Source organism: Tympanuchus pallidicinctus, unplaced genomic scaffold (assembly GCF_026119805.1).
Source record: "Tympanuchus pallidicinctus isolate F22 unplaced genomic scaffold, pur_lepc_1.0 scaffold4, whole genome shotgun sequence".
In the NCBI taxonomy this organism is placed as follows: Eukaryota; Metazoa; Chordata; class Aves; order Galliformes; family Phasianidae; genus Tympanuchus; species Tympanuchus pallidicinctus.
The window spans coordinates 1,010,583-1,026,315 of NW_026294758.1; the positions used below are offsets into that span (position 1 = coordinate 1,010,583).

General features: G+C 46.6%; 1 protein-coding gene across 1 annotated transcript in view; it reads right to left on the bottom strand.

The window, feature by feature from the left end:
- DGKQ (diacylglycerol kinase theta) overlaps window positions 1-15,272 on the bottom strand; it is an 85,951-nt gene extending 70,679 nt beyond the window's left edge. Inside the window, 1 exon segment of the mRNA XM_052701438.1 lies at window positions 14,988-15,272. Within this exon segment, the coding sequence (XP_052557398.1) occupies window positions 14,988-15,198 (211 nt within the window). The 5' untranslated portion in view covers window positions 15,199-15,272.
- Between the last annotated feature and the right edge of the window lie 461 nt (window positions 15,273-15,733).

A 15,733-nucleotide genomic window follows, 5' to 3' on the forward strand; every position in this document is an offset into this window, starting at 1 on the left:
GAAAACAAGACACCCCTTTGGGTTTTCTCGGCTTTTAATGAGCATCTTACACATCACTCATACATGCCACATCCTTTCCAAGATTCTCTTTATCTTACTAACTAATCAGTCATGCCTGACTCTGCTTTAAACAGAGCTTATGTTTAAAACAAGCATATGACCTATCTGATCTAATGCATTTTCTGCCTGCACAGAGAGAATCTTGTGGTATTTTACGTTTCCAAAACTGTCTACATGACAGCTAGCTCTATAAATAGGTACAGATACAAAAGAAATGTTTTTGTAACATCTAAGCTCTGCAATTTCAAGGCAGCACTTTTGAATTCCTATTCATCTGTATGTCAGATTTGCTGTTAGGAAATAAGGCAGCAACAAGTCAAGTGAAAACAAGACAAGCCACTGCATAACAAAGCAGTTAAATGAATTCAATGATATACCTGAGTTGTCAGTCACAACAACACTGATTTGGTTACAGCAGGCTTGCTTGCACTGTGGCAGCCTCACGAAGCCCCTGTGCTACACCAGGGACCTTTCTCTGGCTCTCATCAGTCAGCTGCAAACACTCCAGGATCTAACAACAAACCCTACTCTGTTTCTCCATCTTCTCTGGTACAGTAAGCCTGAACTGACAGATGAACTGAAAGGCCTCCACCTGCCAGTTAAGCATCCTTCTTCCTCACCAATCTCCATTTTCTGACTTCAACCAAAGCAGGCCTCCAACATCCCGCTGTGCAGGCAGAGCCAGAGCACCTACAGCTGCAGAGGTAACAGAGACACTGGTACTGCATGCTCTGCTCCATCAGAGCTGCATGCTCTGGACAGGAAAAAACACCAGCACAGGCAAGCTACACTGGTGGCAAAAGTGGCAATTCCACCTGGTCAAGAGACTTTCACAAGTCATAAACACAGTCAGCAGAAATCCCACCAGCTGCACTCGTATCAAGAAAGGTTTTTCCTCTACAGCTAGCACACTGAAGTCCTTTCTCGTTTCACACATTAAGATGTGTACAGTAACCACACAAGCTGGTTGAGTGCTGGCTTCAAGGAAATAAGAAAGGTGAGTTCTGCACAGACTTTATTTTGTCCTCTCAGCAGAAAGCCGGGTCAGACAACACATCTCTGAAATCAAGGCGGTAAACTTCAAAGGCACGTGGTTCCAGCACAGAGCAAGTCCCTGGCATTATGAGATTTTGCAGGCAGATGATGGCTAGTGCTTAACTCACAGGCAGAATGCACCAATACCTGTGCCTCTTGAGCATCAGGCCAAAGACAGGTCCAGTGCGTCCCAGGATGAGATCCTGCCTCACTGCTGGGAAACCAGAAATTTCCAAGGGGACTGGAAGAGAACTTGGCAACTTACCTCCTGACAGTTTCCCAAGAACGTGCTCCAGAGGAAGAGGCGCCCTGCTCACAACGTGGAATTGCACAGGGAGGCAGCAGGGATGCAATTTCACTCCGTGCACCAGCGCACGGCAAGGCCACTGGGATAACTGTGACTCGTAGACTAACAAAGAGGAATCACAGTCTCCCGAAGTCACACTCACAAAGCAGCTGTGAACCACAGAAATCTGCCTATCTGAGGACAAACAACAGCCATTCCAGTAGCTCTTTCATACAGGCTGAAGGATGAAGCCTGCCCAAATCAACTGGTGTCAGCCTGCGCCACTGAGCCCTGGCTTTTCACCACCTCTTCCAGACTGCAGCCTTTATGCACCTAGAAAGGTTCAATTTATTTTGGCACCTGGCAGACAAGCACATGACACCTGCAACCAAACAGTATTCATCTCACTAGTTATAGCAATAAGATGATGGAAAACCACACCCCTTGGTTACACCAACGAGATCAATCCAACTCAGTCTAAACTGCTCATCATTCAAATGCAGTGGCAGTACCTCCTCTGAGAACCACAGCACAGTTTTCCAAAAACAGCATGGCTTTTCCCTCTCAGCCTTCCCAGCTTAAAGCTGCAAAGGTCTTGAGCTCCAGTCTGGTGGAGAGGACAACAAACTTAACACAGAGAGAGCACGTCCTGGTCCAACAGATCGCCATCTACCAGGAACCCCAGCAGGTCCAAACCAGCAGGGAATTGCTGTAGCTCCTAACGCCGTCGGAAGGCAGAAATCTTCCAATGGCACTCAGGTCCATATTTCAGCAAGGTGTCATAGGGGTAAGAAGAAAATCAAGTAGTACCTGCCAGTTTAGACAAGCACTTCATCACAAGCATTTTCCTCTGACTTTGAAATTTTAGCCTTTTCTGTCTTCTGCCGCAGACTGCATGGGCTGTCAACTGAGCTATAGACAAAGGTGAAGTAAGAAGGGAAGTGGCAGCTCTGCAGTACCTGTAACCAAAGTGGAAAGTCAGGAGGAGAGAAACACAGCAATGGTTAAGAGCAGGAGAGTGATGAGGAAGAGTCAGCCAGTCTGCATGATGCGCACACCAGAGTCACAAGCACTGGGAGCGTGGCACTTGGCACTCTGCAGCAGTTATCTGCAACAACTTCTTGGATTTTAGGGTAATGCTTTACAAAGAGAAACTCTGTCAATTGTTTAACATCCTTCTCCAGCTGACTCGCAGTTACTGGTCAAAACAAAGAGCTATAGCATTGAGAATTGAGGAAAACAACACAATAGGAAACACAAGGCAGTTGTACCCCAGCTCTCAGTTTTAAGGAAACTCCACTGCAACAATCTGACATATACTGTGAGCATCCTTTTAACCTAATCTCCATCACACTTACAGAACCGGTGTAAACACTGTTCGTTTCCAGCGTTCATATACGTATAGAGTGCATGGTTCTCTGCATCACTTTCACACTCCACAGTGTCAGTGTCATACTCCAGTAGCTACTTGATGAAAACTCAGGTAGACAACACTGAGAAAAAATGGTCCTGTTCATGCTCTGCTATTTTTTGCATAATTTAAGCCAAAACATCTCCCTACTAGGAATGGGAAAAAAACCAGAATCACATGAGCAGGTTTTAAAAAGAAGAATTTGAGTCAAGCAGAGCTGAAAGTAACTGGATTTAAGGCATGGTGGGGCTGTGTTTGCCACGGTGTCATCTTGGAAGTAAACTATGGTATTGAAAAACAAATGCCTGGGATCCCTCACAAATCACCAAGATGTGGAGATGTTCTGAACACTGCAATGTGCAGAAACATGCAGGGGCGCAGCCCTGCAGCCACAAGGCACATCACAAGGGGCACTGATGCTTTGTGCATGCGCATTGCATGAGATGTTTTTCTCAGTGGAAAAAAAGCAAGATTCCCTTCCACAACACACTGAAGTCTTTGAAAGAAGCAAGAAAAGAAAAATAATCACATGAAATAAGCCTCATCCACTCAGCAATATAGCCAGAATGCAGGAAAGCTGTGGTGCAGAGGAGGTGCAGTTAACCGTGCCTCAGAAAGCAAACACAGAACATGAAGATGCAATTAAAAAAAACCCCACAAAGCAACATGAAAAGAGTAGGATAAAAACCACTGGTAATCTTAACTTCAACAGCACCCATCCACCTCCATTGCACACTTTTAATATTAGCAGTAGCAACAATTACATCTTAAATGCAGGTTATTATTATTTGCAACCCAACGTGAGTGCTCTTACTCTTCTAATGTGGGTAATTTCAGTACTACCTAGCACATCCCAACAATTTATAATGCAAAGAGAGGAAAGAAGAAGAGCAGTTGCCACGGCAACCCCATCTCTCATTCCTATAGGGCTCTATTTCCAAAGTGCATCACAGACAGAAGTGTACAGAACTATGAGATACAAGCAAAAAAATGGAGCTAGAAACAATTTTTATGCATATATGCAAAGAAACAGGTTCCAGTGCCAGCTGGGTAAATACACTCAATACTCTCTTTAATGTATTTATTGATAAGGGCTAAAAAATAGATTCATTCGTGTAAGGCCAGACCAGAGAGGGAAAATAAAACATTCACAAGGCACAATTTATAGAAAAACTCCCAAACCCAATGCCACGTTTTTTGAACTGCCATCCCTAACATTATTATAAATCTCAGGTATTTTAAAAGGATTCCTGTTAAGAAAGAGAGTGTGCATTCCATTTCTTCTTGAATCACTGATGAGCCTTGGGACTACGCTTACCTCGAACGTAAGGAACAGTCTCCTTCACACGCATAAGTTCATATGTAATTCGTGGAAGGCACAGAACGTTGCCATCTAAGTGGCAAACAGAAAGCTGCCGTGTCAAAATGTCACATACACCACGCAGAAGTGCATCATAGCTTTCAGAGTGCCACGGCTCAGTTCACAAAGAGAAAAAATACCAGAAATCTACCCCTTGGAAATTAAAATCATTCTCAAAGAGCGGCCAAGTAATCTCAAGATTCTGTTTATTCTGTTTTTGTTGTTGTTGTTTCTGCCTTGTTGTGTTCACTTCTCACTGAATCAGACCTTGCAGGACGTGCTCTTGAGCACACGTTGGCACCAGCTCTTACTTTATTATGCAACATGATCAGTGATTAATTTCTACTCATATATTACCAAAATATATCTAAAGATTTTTGCTGCTACCCACAATGCTTAATGTATTAAAAAAAATAAAGTATGTGGTGTATTAAAAAAAAAAAAGCAAAATTACCGAACAAGTAACTGAAAAATAACTGAAAAAGCAAAGAATAAGTACTGCTGTTATCTTTCAAGACCCAAGGGAAGGAAGAGGAGGAGGATTTACTTTTTAAATAATCTTCTTGCTCCTCCTGAACAACGGTGCTTGGATGAAAAACACAGCACTTTCAAGAAATCTGAAGGCACTCACTGAAAGAGGAATTATTCTGGAACAAGGAGAAATTAAAAGGATTAGAATAAGGCAGGTCCCAACTAGCACAGACACCAGTACACCTCACTGTTCTGAAGGGCATTTTTAACATTACAGTACTTTACCTCCTACTTTCTAGCCTGCTCTGGCCAAGGATTAGGCTGGGGAGGTCCGAGTGGCTCAGCTGCCACTGGGAAAAAGAGCCATGGGTTAATTTATTTTCATCACCACCAAAAAGAGAAACTGCAGCTACGTCAGTCAACAGCACAGAAACAGGACCTATTTTTTGCACAATTCAGTCTCCCTGTTATCCAGACATCAAGCGCACGATCCGGCATGTTCCTCATGCTGTAATCCCAAGCTTGTCTAGGGGGGCTGCTGAAGTCATTTTTCACTAAACTGCTGCAATTATTTTTCCAAAGGGCTGTCATTGGCACCGTGGCAGCTCTCCAGCTGCAAATCAGACGTGCTGCACCCAACTCGTGTGCATACAACCCGGCACAGCTGTCCCAGCACAGCACCACGTTGTCAGTCCATGCAATGGGCCTCTGTGGCCATCAAAAACCTCTGCATTAACTTGCAACAGCACTGTGAAACTTTAAATTCCCTAAATATTTGTGAACATCCACGGTGACTGAAATCCCCATTTCCAGTCCTCCATATTGATACTGTTTCAAGAAGAGGTCAACCTGAGAAAGCTGTGTTTCCTAGGGCACACCGCTCTACATGCACCTTTGTTTTGCACTGAAGGCTATTTTTTGTAGCAGATAACAGCGCAAGGCTTCCTGCCCTAACCAGTTTCCCCTGCAAACTGGTATTTGTGGTGGCTTAGACTTACTGTGGCACCTTCAGGAAGCTCCAAAGAAAATCTTTCACTGAGAAAAGGCATTCTTTTTTAACCTGAGAGATCCCCTATGGGTGCAGACAGGAGTAGTATTTTCAGCTCTATCCTTCAGATCCTTCCCTCATGCCCTCTTCATACTCAGAGGAATCTTAGCAATTTCCTTGTATTCTTCTGCCTTCTTTTGAAGCTTCCAACCATGCAATGACTTCAGCACAGGGCAGCATTCCCCTTAAAAACCCTAAAGGAACCGGTCAGTAGGGTACAACTACACTCAGCCTTTACCATGATGTACCAGTTCTTATCTCCAGGCACTACAGAGAATGCACTGTGGAAAGGGAACGCTCATTTCCAGAATTACATCATGAAAAAAACATTCTGCCATGGTAAAAACGCAGTGAGGAAAAGAGATTATTTTGCTATCAGTTGCTGCACTTAAAGTGGAAGTCCTATCTCCTTATCAGAGTAATCTAGAACCATCCCACGGAACAACACGCTGCTCCTAGTGTAACTTCAGAAGCTCAAATCATCCAGCTTCTCCCAAGCAAAGCTGCTTAGCAAAGTATTCAGAATGCCTCCAGCATTCTTCTGTATGTAAAACCTGCAGGGATTAAATTATGGTCTGCTGCAGTCATACCTTTTTCCTCATTTCCAGTGGCTTTAAAATCTCAAATGATATTATTTCTGTATAGCAAGAGGCATGACCTGTATATAATACAGATGGCATTCAACAAGAAGCCAAGCAGGAAAACCACACCAGCACACCATGTTTATAATCCTAACCCTGCCTCCAAGCAGATCCCTCAGCCTCAAACATGGAAGAAGGAATAAAAACATATACAAAAATATAAACACAAGTTCTTTTAAGCGTGCATTCATATAAACACATATATATAGGTGAACATACATATGTAAATATATATGTATGAGTGCACACATGCAAACAGGCACCCACATTCTTTGGGATTCAAGACAATAAAATTACTTAAAACAGGAAATGAAATTAGAGGCTGACTGCTGCAGTGAGTAACTCAGTGGGACTTCCACAAGTACAGTTTTAAGGGAAGAATACTTGGGGCTGTTTAAAAAAAAGAAGCGGGCTTCCAGTGAGTTCCTTATCATGTTGTGATAGGCAAAGATCAGGTTCTGCTCTTTGCTTGCGTGTGCTTCTTTACAGCAACTGGAAGGTGCCATTAAGCAGAAAGTCTGGAGGAAAAAAATAAAGGAGAGGTGATAAAAAAACATTATTTTATCATTCAGGAAGATCTATATGCTAGATGTACATCCTGCTTATTCACTGCTGCTAAGTCGAAGTAAATACGTTATGGTAACTTATGCATCTGGTTTTAACAGGAGTTGCAAATGCAGTTTCTCCAAAGGGATTTCCATAAGCAAACAGGGACTTTGAGACAGTGCAGGACAGAGCCCCTGGGCAACAAGTGGTCCAGAGGGATGACAAAGCGAAGGAATAAAATGCAGCATCAGAAACAGCATTAGGAGACGAGTAGCATAAGGAAAAGAAAGGTCATCGGGTTCAACCTGAGCCAGAGCCAAACCAGGAAAAAAGCTGCCATCCGAGCAAAGAGCTCCAAAATAAGAGAGAGGTTTCTGATGGGATGGTAAGCATAAAAACAACATTGTGAATGAGTTATAAAGTGTATGTAATCAAAGAGGAAGAAACAGATATGACACAAGCCTGTCCACTGAAAATAATGCAGGTGAATTCCTTGTCCTTGGCCTGGAATTCAGAACAAGCAATAACAGTGTTGGAGGGAAAAAAGCTACACCAGAAACATTGATTACAAATCAAGGAGAGGAGAATGAAAACTAAAGCATTTGCATGTCTTCTTCTATGGGAAGGAGAGCTTTAGGGCAGCATCTGTCGTCAGGTAGTAGAAGCCTACTGCTGACAGCAAATGCCTTGCAATAAGGCAACTGCCAATGCAAATGGTTGCTTCATGGTTGTCTCACAAAGGAAACCCTGGGACACTATGCCTAATGCTACCACAGCTTATTTTGGGAAACATTGTAATAAAGGTAAAATCACTGCTGAAAGAACAAGTGGATGACTAAACCCAAAGGAGCACAGAGAGACCTGTGTCAGTGGGGGAGAAGTGCTACACTCCAATACAAACTCCTACATCCCAGAACAGAGAATGCACATCTCCAGTGAGAGGGAGGCTGTTAGCAGAATGCAAACAATCCAGACCTGACCTTGGATGCAGTACACAGCTGATAAGCATCACAGAGAGCAGGAGCAGAGGGTGCTTTTGTAGTCAGGAAGCACTGACCCTGCTTCTGCTTCAGCCTATCCAAGTGGTTTTCCTTTTTTTTATTTTTTCCATGCTGTTAAAGCACCCAGGTGCAGTGCTTGGGAAAGGCTTTGCAGAGAAAACCTCAGAGTTCAGTGTGTTCTGTTCATCAGGAATTAAAAAAAAAAAAGAGCACAATAAAAACCAGCCAAGCATTCATCTCCTGCATAACTGCAAGAACGAAGGGCTTTTCATAGCCTTCACTCAGAACTTGGGAACTCAGCAGAGGAAGGCTGAAAAATTTTCTTGCAAGCATAAAGGAACCAGAGGGTGTAAGCCTAGAAGATGATCAAGGAGCAACTGAACAGGAATGAGGTCTGGAAAGGAAGCCTGTGGAGAGCAAGCTGCAGCCCTCAGCTGCTTCACAGCATGATGGATTGCTGAGCACCTTCGGCTGACTTATCACCAAGCCAGACCAAGGCACACTAACAGAGATGAGATATGAAAGTGCTGTGCAAAGCCTAGTATTGCATCACTGGCTTTGACACCTTCTGCAGCCAATTATTTCCTCCCTAATTTAGCTTTTGGACTCAGACATGGGACTCAACACAAAACACAGCTTCCAAGTACACAAACTGCACATCCTCAGAGAGACCCCTATGCGCTCCTTTGCACCAGATGGGGACTTTGAGGTTTTTCTGTGAATCACAGTCAGGGAACGTGGTGGAAAAGCACAAATTCTACTGAGTCTCAAATCCAGACAGTAAATAAGTTGCACTTTTCAGCATGCTGGTCACTGTCGCAAACCCTTTTCCCCAACACCTGTCTTAGTTTGACAAGAGCAGAGCTAAGTCTTTATCTGTTTGGACATGATTTGCGTTTGTTCCTCAGATGGATTCAGCCTTACATGACTCAAATGAAGTTTTAAGCACAGCAGAGACGCATCCACTCAGCCAATCTCAGCAACAAACTCTGCATCAAACACATCTATTGTTGCTCCGAAAGGCCTCGCCACTGACAAAGGAATACACCGCAGAGTAAGAAAGCAAGTTCTGAAAATTCAGACTGATTTTACTGTGGTTTTACCTCCATGCAGCTTTTATCTTTATTTTAAGAAGCTCCAAAAGCAAGCCAAGCACATCGGAGGACAGAATAATTTGTTCTCCTCTTGAACTGCAAGCATTACGACTTTCTGGGAAATCTCATCTTTTCACTTCCCTCAAAATGGAGCTGAACTAAACCAGCAGTACCGAGGATGTTCCAGCTTCCCGTTAGGACAACAGAACTCACCAGAAGGGATGAGAGCTCAAGGGGACCTCTTCTTTGCCACGCTACTCTTTCCATATACCCAAGGAAGGAAATTCCCTGCAGATGGAACTCCCAGCCTCAGGCTGAACCAGGATCGCAGTCCTTACACACCCAAGCCTCTCTGACTGCAATTAGTTGCAGCAGCCTTTAAGCACAGGAGACTGCATTCAAAAGACATCCAGAGTGTGCATCTTCAGCAGGACGAGGAGTTGCAGTCTGAACACTCTCACGTCCTCCAACAGCATAAGACACAGCCTGGTTTGGCCACAGCTGGGACACAGCATATCCAAAGGACAGCAGCTTTGCCTGCAAGAGTCCTTTACTGGTTTTAAGTGAGTTTTTATGCCATAATCTCAATTCACCCTCCCATTTTGTTCTGCTGAAGCTGAAGTGTTATCACCCAACATCAGGAACAGCTTAGGAGAAACGGGGATTTCTGCTCCTTGGAGTAAGCATGGACATTCTGCTTAGAACACAAAACACAAAACAAGACCCGAACAAACAGAAATCAAGGATGCCTCTTCCTGAAATAATACCTGACTTCATGCCTTTACATCCAGAAAAGCGACCTTGTCTCATCAACCGACATTTTCCCAGTAGAAATAGGCTAAAAACGTACACAAAAGACCCTGACAGTAATCTCCCTTACATGCTCTGATGAGCACATAATTATTTATCCATTTTGAAGTTATTCTCACATTTCACTTGCCAACCAACTTAAACCCCTTCCATGTTACCTTTAGGCAAATTAAAACAAAGTAGTTCCACATTAGAGAGATTCCCAGCACTGGAAGTATTTGTAGTGTCCAAAATGTACACATTCACAATTCTACCTACGTACATTTTAAAAAAAGCTTTTCTATAGTGGAAGAAAAAACACTATGAAGTTATTTACAGGTGGATGAAAACCATTCCAAAGCTCCAAACCAAATTTTTCCTCAAAAGAGTCTCAGCAACTTTTCTCAAATGTGTGATTTGTTCCACTAGGCACTGCTTGCAAGAGCTCAGCTCTTTGTTCCAAACTTTATTTATGATAAACCTTGTTCTTGTGGGGGACTTCAACTACCCAGACAGACATCTGCTGGAATTATAGTACAGCAGGTAGGCAACAGTCCTGGAGGTTCCTAAAGTATGTGGGTGATAACTTCCTCACACAGCTGGTGACGGAGTCAACGAGGGGAAGCACAATCCTGGACCAGCTGTTTGTTAACAGACAAGGTCTTATGGGGCATGTAAAGTTTGGGGCACAGTGATCACGAGATGCTGGATGGCTTGATCCTTGTTGAACCATGGAGGGGAGTCAGCAGAACTGCCAGCTTGGACTTCTGGAAGGCAGACTTTAACCTCCCTAGGATTGTGGCTGAGAGGGTCCCTTGTGGTTTCAGAGGGTGTGGGAGCCCCGAAAGGCTGGGAATACTTCAAGGAAGTTATTTTAAAGGTGTAGGAGCTGAACTTCCTCAAATCACGGAATCTGAGCCAATGGACGAGGCTGGACTGGCTGAACAGAGACATTTGGCTGGAACTCAAGAACAAAAGGAAAGTTTGTGGTCTCTGGAATAGTGGGCAAGCTACTTACGATGATTACAGGTATGCAGTGAAGCTATGCAGGGAGAAAATTAGAAAAGCCAAAGCCCAGCTAGAACTGAACTTGGACACTAAAGTAAAGGAAAACAGAATATTTCTATAAATACATCAACAGTAAGAGGAAGGCTAGGGAGAATCTTCATCCTTATTGGATGCTGAGGGCAACTTAGTGACCAAAGATCGGGATAAGACTGAGGTACTCTTTGCCTTAGTCTTTAATGGTCAGACTTGTTACTCCCTGGGTACACAGCCCCTTGCACTGGTAGATAGGGATGAAGAACAGAATAGGTTGTGCATAACCCACGATGAGATGGCTTTGGACCTGCTCCAAAAACTGGATGCTCACAAGTCCATGGGGCCGGATGGATTGCACCCCAGAGCACTGAGGGAGTTGGTGGATGTGGTTGCCAAGCCACTCTCCATCATTCTTCAGCAGTCCTGGCTAACTGGGGATGTACCAGGGGATTGGAGATTGGCAAATGAATCTTCAAAAAGGGCCAGAAAAATGATCCTGGTAACTACACACCTATCAGCGTCACCTCAGTGCCAGGGAAGGTTATGGAACAGATAATCTCAGGAGCCATCACGGACCAATTACAGGTCAGCCAGGGGCTCAGCACAGGTTTATGAATGGTAGATCCTGCTTGACAGCCCTGATTTTGTTCTATGACAAGGAGACCTGCTTAGTGGATGAAGGTAAGGCAGTCGATGTGCTCTATCTGGGCTTCAGTAAAGCCCTTGACACGTCCCCCACAGCATCCTCGTGGGGAAGCTGGCTGCCCACAGTTTGGATGGCCACAGTTTGATATGCTCTGCTGGCTGGATGGCTGGGCCCAAAGAGTTGTGGCCAATGGAGCTGAATCCGGCTGGCTGCTGGTCATGAGCGGTGTTCCCCAGGGCTCAGCACTGGGGCTGCCTCTATTTAACATCTTTATTAACGATCTTGATGAGGGGACTGGGTGCATCCTCAGTAAGTTTGCAGGCGACAACAGTTTGGGAGAGAAAATTGATCTGTGTGAGGGGAGAAAGGCACTACAGAGGGACCTGGATAGACTGGATCGATGGGCCAAGGCAAACTGATTTCAATAGCACCAAGTGTCGGGTCCTGCATGTTGGTCACAACAACCCCAGTCAACACTACAGGCTTGGGGAGGAGTGGCTGGAAAGCTGCCTGATGGAAAGGGAGCTTGGTGTGCAGATGGGCTGCATATGAGCCAGCAGTGAGCCCTATGGCATCCTGCCTTGGATCAGGAATGGAGCGGTGAGCAGGACTGGGGAACTCATCCTGCCCTGTACTTGACATTGGTGTGGCTTCACCTCGAGTGCTGGGTTCAGTTTTGGGCACCTCAGTACGGAAAGGACACTGAGGTGCTGCAGCAGGTCCAAGGAAGGGCAACAAGGCTGTGAAGGGCTTGGAGAATGTGGCCTATGAGGAGAGACTGAAGGAACTGGGGCTGTTTGGTGTGGGGAAGAGGAGGCTGAGGGGAAACCTGACTGCTCCCTGCCAATATCTGAAAGGTGCTCACAGCAGAGCAGGGCTGGTCTCTGCTCACTGCTGACAGCTGACAGGACGAGGGGAAATGGCCTCAAGTTGCACCAGGGTAAGTTTAGGTTGGATATCAGGAGAAAGTTCTTTACAGCAAGGGTTGTTGAGCGCTGCAATGGGCTGCCCAGGGAGGTGGCTGAGTCACCATCCCTGGCTGTGTTTAAAAACCATTTGCATGTGGTGCTCAGGGACAGGATTTAGCAGAGGGCTGTCAGAGGTAGGGTAGCATGGTTGGGTTGTGGTTGGACTCGATGATCTTTAAGGTCTTTTCCTACCTGAGCAATTCTATGATTCTGTGATTTATGCACTGAACACACGTATGCATGGAACTTACAGGGTGCACACACACATGCGTAGAAACCCAGTCACACTGTTCTTCCTTGCTGAGCCCGAGGAAATTTAAAACCTACTCAAAAGTGAAATAACCAGGCTCTGGAAAGCAAAAACAGTATAAGAGAGAGCAATATAAGAGAGTAATTGTTCACATTACAATCCACTTATCACGTTACATCACTTATTCTTTCACATATGCACATTTATCAAAGGAAGTGACAGCTACAGAGAGTAAAGTGGCAAGAAAAATAAAGAGTCATTTAGAAAGGGCTTATGGAAAACAAATCTGGAGAAAAAAATTTAAAAAGTCCAGTTGACTGAGACTACAATAAATCTGTGCATAAAAGCATAGTACAGTGACATTTTCAGACCCAAATGGGCATGGTCCATGTGAGAATCTTCAAACTAAAACACCATCTAAAGAAATGCTTGCGCTGTTCTAGCAAAAGGGCTGCATTTCTCTGCAGGATTGCCTCCTTTCACATGTATAGCTCTGGCAATAGCCCAACAGGCTCCTCACTGCAGAAATGAGTTTTCCTCTAAAACAGAGGCAATTAGGTGCAGGATGCTCCAGGGCAGCCACAGAAGTGGCTTAGTGGGCATGGTGGTGATGGTTTGGTGGTTGGACTTGATCGTGTTAGAGGTCTTCTGCAACTTTAGTGACTCTTATCAATCTGTGAGTGGGCACAGTGCTAGTCCTTCCAACATTTGAAGGGAGTGTACAAACAGGAGAGAGAATAGCTGTTTACAGGACAAGGGGGAATGGTTTTAAACTGAGATGTGGCTCTGGGCAGCCTGGTGTGCTGGTTGGCGACCCTGCACATGACAGGGGATTGAAACCAGATGATCACTGTGGTCCTTTTCAACCCTACGATCTGTGATTCTGATGAGCTGACTCTTGGACTTCATGATCTTAAAGGTCTTCTCCAACCTTAGTGATTCTGTAACATATGAAACGTATCAGAGCATCTCTCGAATGTATTTTTCAGGCAGTGCAATAAAAAAAAAAAGGAGAGAACCACCCATTGTGGCCTGCACAGCTGTGAACACGTTCAGAATTCATTACACTTTCCTGCACGTTGCTAAATAGCCACATAACCCACGTCAGCACATGCCAGTCAGTGCTCAGTAATTGGCAGGCTTACTGAAAAACTCCCCAGACCAGGTAATTCACTGTCTCGGTTTCAGCTCTGAGGCAGTGTCAAGAGCACACCGATGCTTTGGTTGTTGTTGAGTGATGGGAGCGTGCCCAAGGCCAGGACACTCAGCAGCGAAGAGCAGCTGCAGTAATGAGCAGTGAAAGAAGGGGGTGATTCCACATAACGGGCATCACGTAGAAGCCCATCAGGTTGAGCACTTGGAGATGTAGGATCCGGAAGCTGCAGCCAGTTTACCTGCAGAACGGCCATTCACACAGTTCCAAAAAGGAGTCCAAATAAAGCAGAGATCAGCTCAGCTGCAATTACACCTGTAAGCCCTGTTCCTCTGCAGAGAAGAAAGAGCAGATAGCTATAACCCACCACTTTGTTCAAGCTGCTGAAAGCAGTTCCTTCCATAAAAGCAGGGTGGGTTATTTTTTTAACCAACGTGGCACTCCTAGAGGTCACCCTTTTATTACTTTCCCAAGAACTGTGATCAAATTCCACCAGCCGCTGCAAATGCGGCAAGGAGATAAACACTGTAAACAAGTTCTCTTTAATATCACCAGGAAAACGCATCAGTAACCGGCTCACAGCTCACGAGCTGCCACCAAGGCGGGCGCACGGCTGTAAAACGCAGCCAGCGTGAGCAAACAACCCATCGGGATGCTGCGAGGTTTGTCATGTTGTTGGAATCGTTATCAGAAAAGCACAGAAGCAGACGCAGAAGTCTGAAAACAGCAAAAGGAAAGAAGGGAGGGCTGATCGGCACGGCCGGCAGAGAGGCAGAGCGAGGTCAGGTGCAGGCTTGGCCGTCCGGGGCAGCGCTCAGAGCCCCGCGAGAGAGACGGGAAGCATCGGAGAGCATCGGGAAGCAGCGCTTGATTGCGGGCGGCCCTGCGCGGAGCCGGGGCTGCTTCCAGCGGCTGGGTGCGCTTTCCCAACTAGGAAAACACCCCAAATCGCAGCCAGAGCGAGAAGAATTCGGGGGATTTTTAAGGCACAAACACACACACACACAGGGAGGGGGGGGGGGGGGGGGGGGGCCGACAAGGACAACGGGTGGGTGGCGATGGACGCGGAGCGGTGGCGCGGAGCCCCGCTCACCCCGTGCCGGCACGCGTGGCACCGCCGGCGGCTCGCAGCCGATGCCCCTCCGCGTCCAACCGACCTCTCGAAGGGCCGCCCGGCCCGCACTTACCCTCGCACTGGTAACCGGCCAGCCCCCAGATGAAATCGGTGCAGTAGTGGCAGAAGGTGGGTTTGGTGAGGGTCACCCTGCGGAAGCTGTGACCCGGCGGGATGGCGGACGACGAGGAGGACGACGACGAAGACGAGACGCGGCCCCGCCCGCCCAGCACCGGGCTAGGGGCCGGGCTGCCGCCAACCATCGAGCGAGCCCCGTCCGCCATGCCCGCTCCTGGAGGCACGGCAGCGGCCGCGGCAACAGCCGCCGCTCGGCTCGCTTCCGCCCGGAGCGGCGGCGGCGGCGGCAGCGGGGGGGGGGGGGGGGGGCGGAGGGTGGAGGGCGGAGGCGGCGCCGCGCGGGGCCTCGCGGAGAGGAGCTGTGCTGCCCCCTGCCGGCCGCCAGGCAGCCCTGCAACGGGACCTGCCGGGAAACTGGATGAGCCGCGCGGCAGGGTTTATCCGCGCGTTGCTCTCCTTCCCTGCATCTGGAACGTTTCTTTTTTATATTGCTGTTAAACAGGGGGTTCGAGCGGGCTCCGGAGTAGCTCGTGAGGTGAAAAATATCCAAGAACGAAGTGTTGTTGGAACTGGGAATGACAATCCCCGCTACCGATATTGGCCAGGGGATGTAAGGATGGAGCTCAGCCCTGCCAAAAAAGTCCTCGGGTTACTGGTGGATGGCAGCCGCACATGAGCCAGCAGCGTGCCTCGTCAACCCAGAAAGCCAACCGTACCTTGAGCTGCATTGCAAGAAGTGTG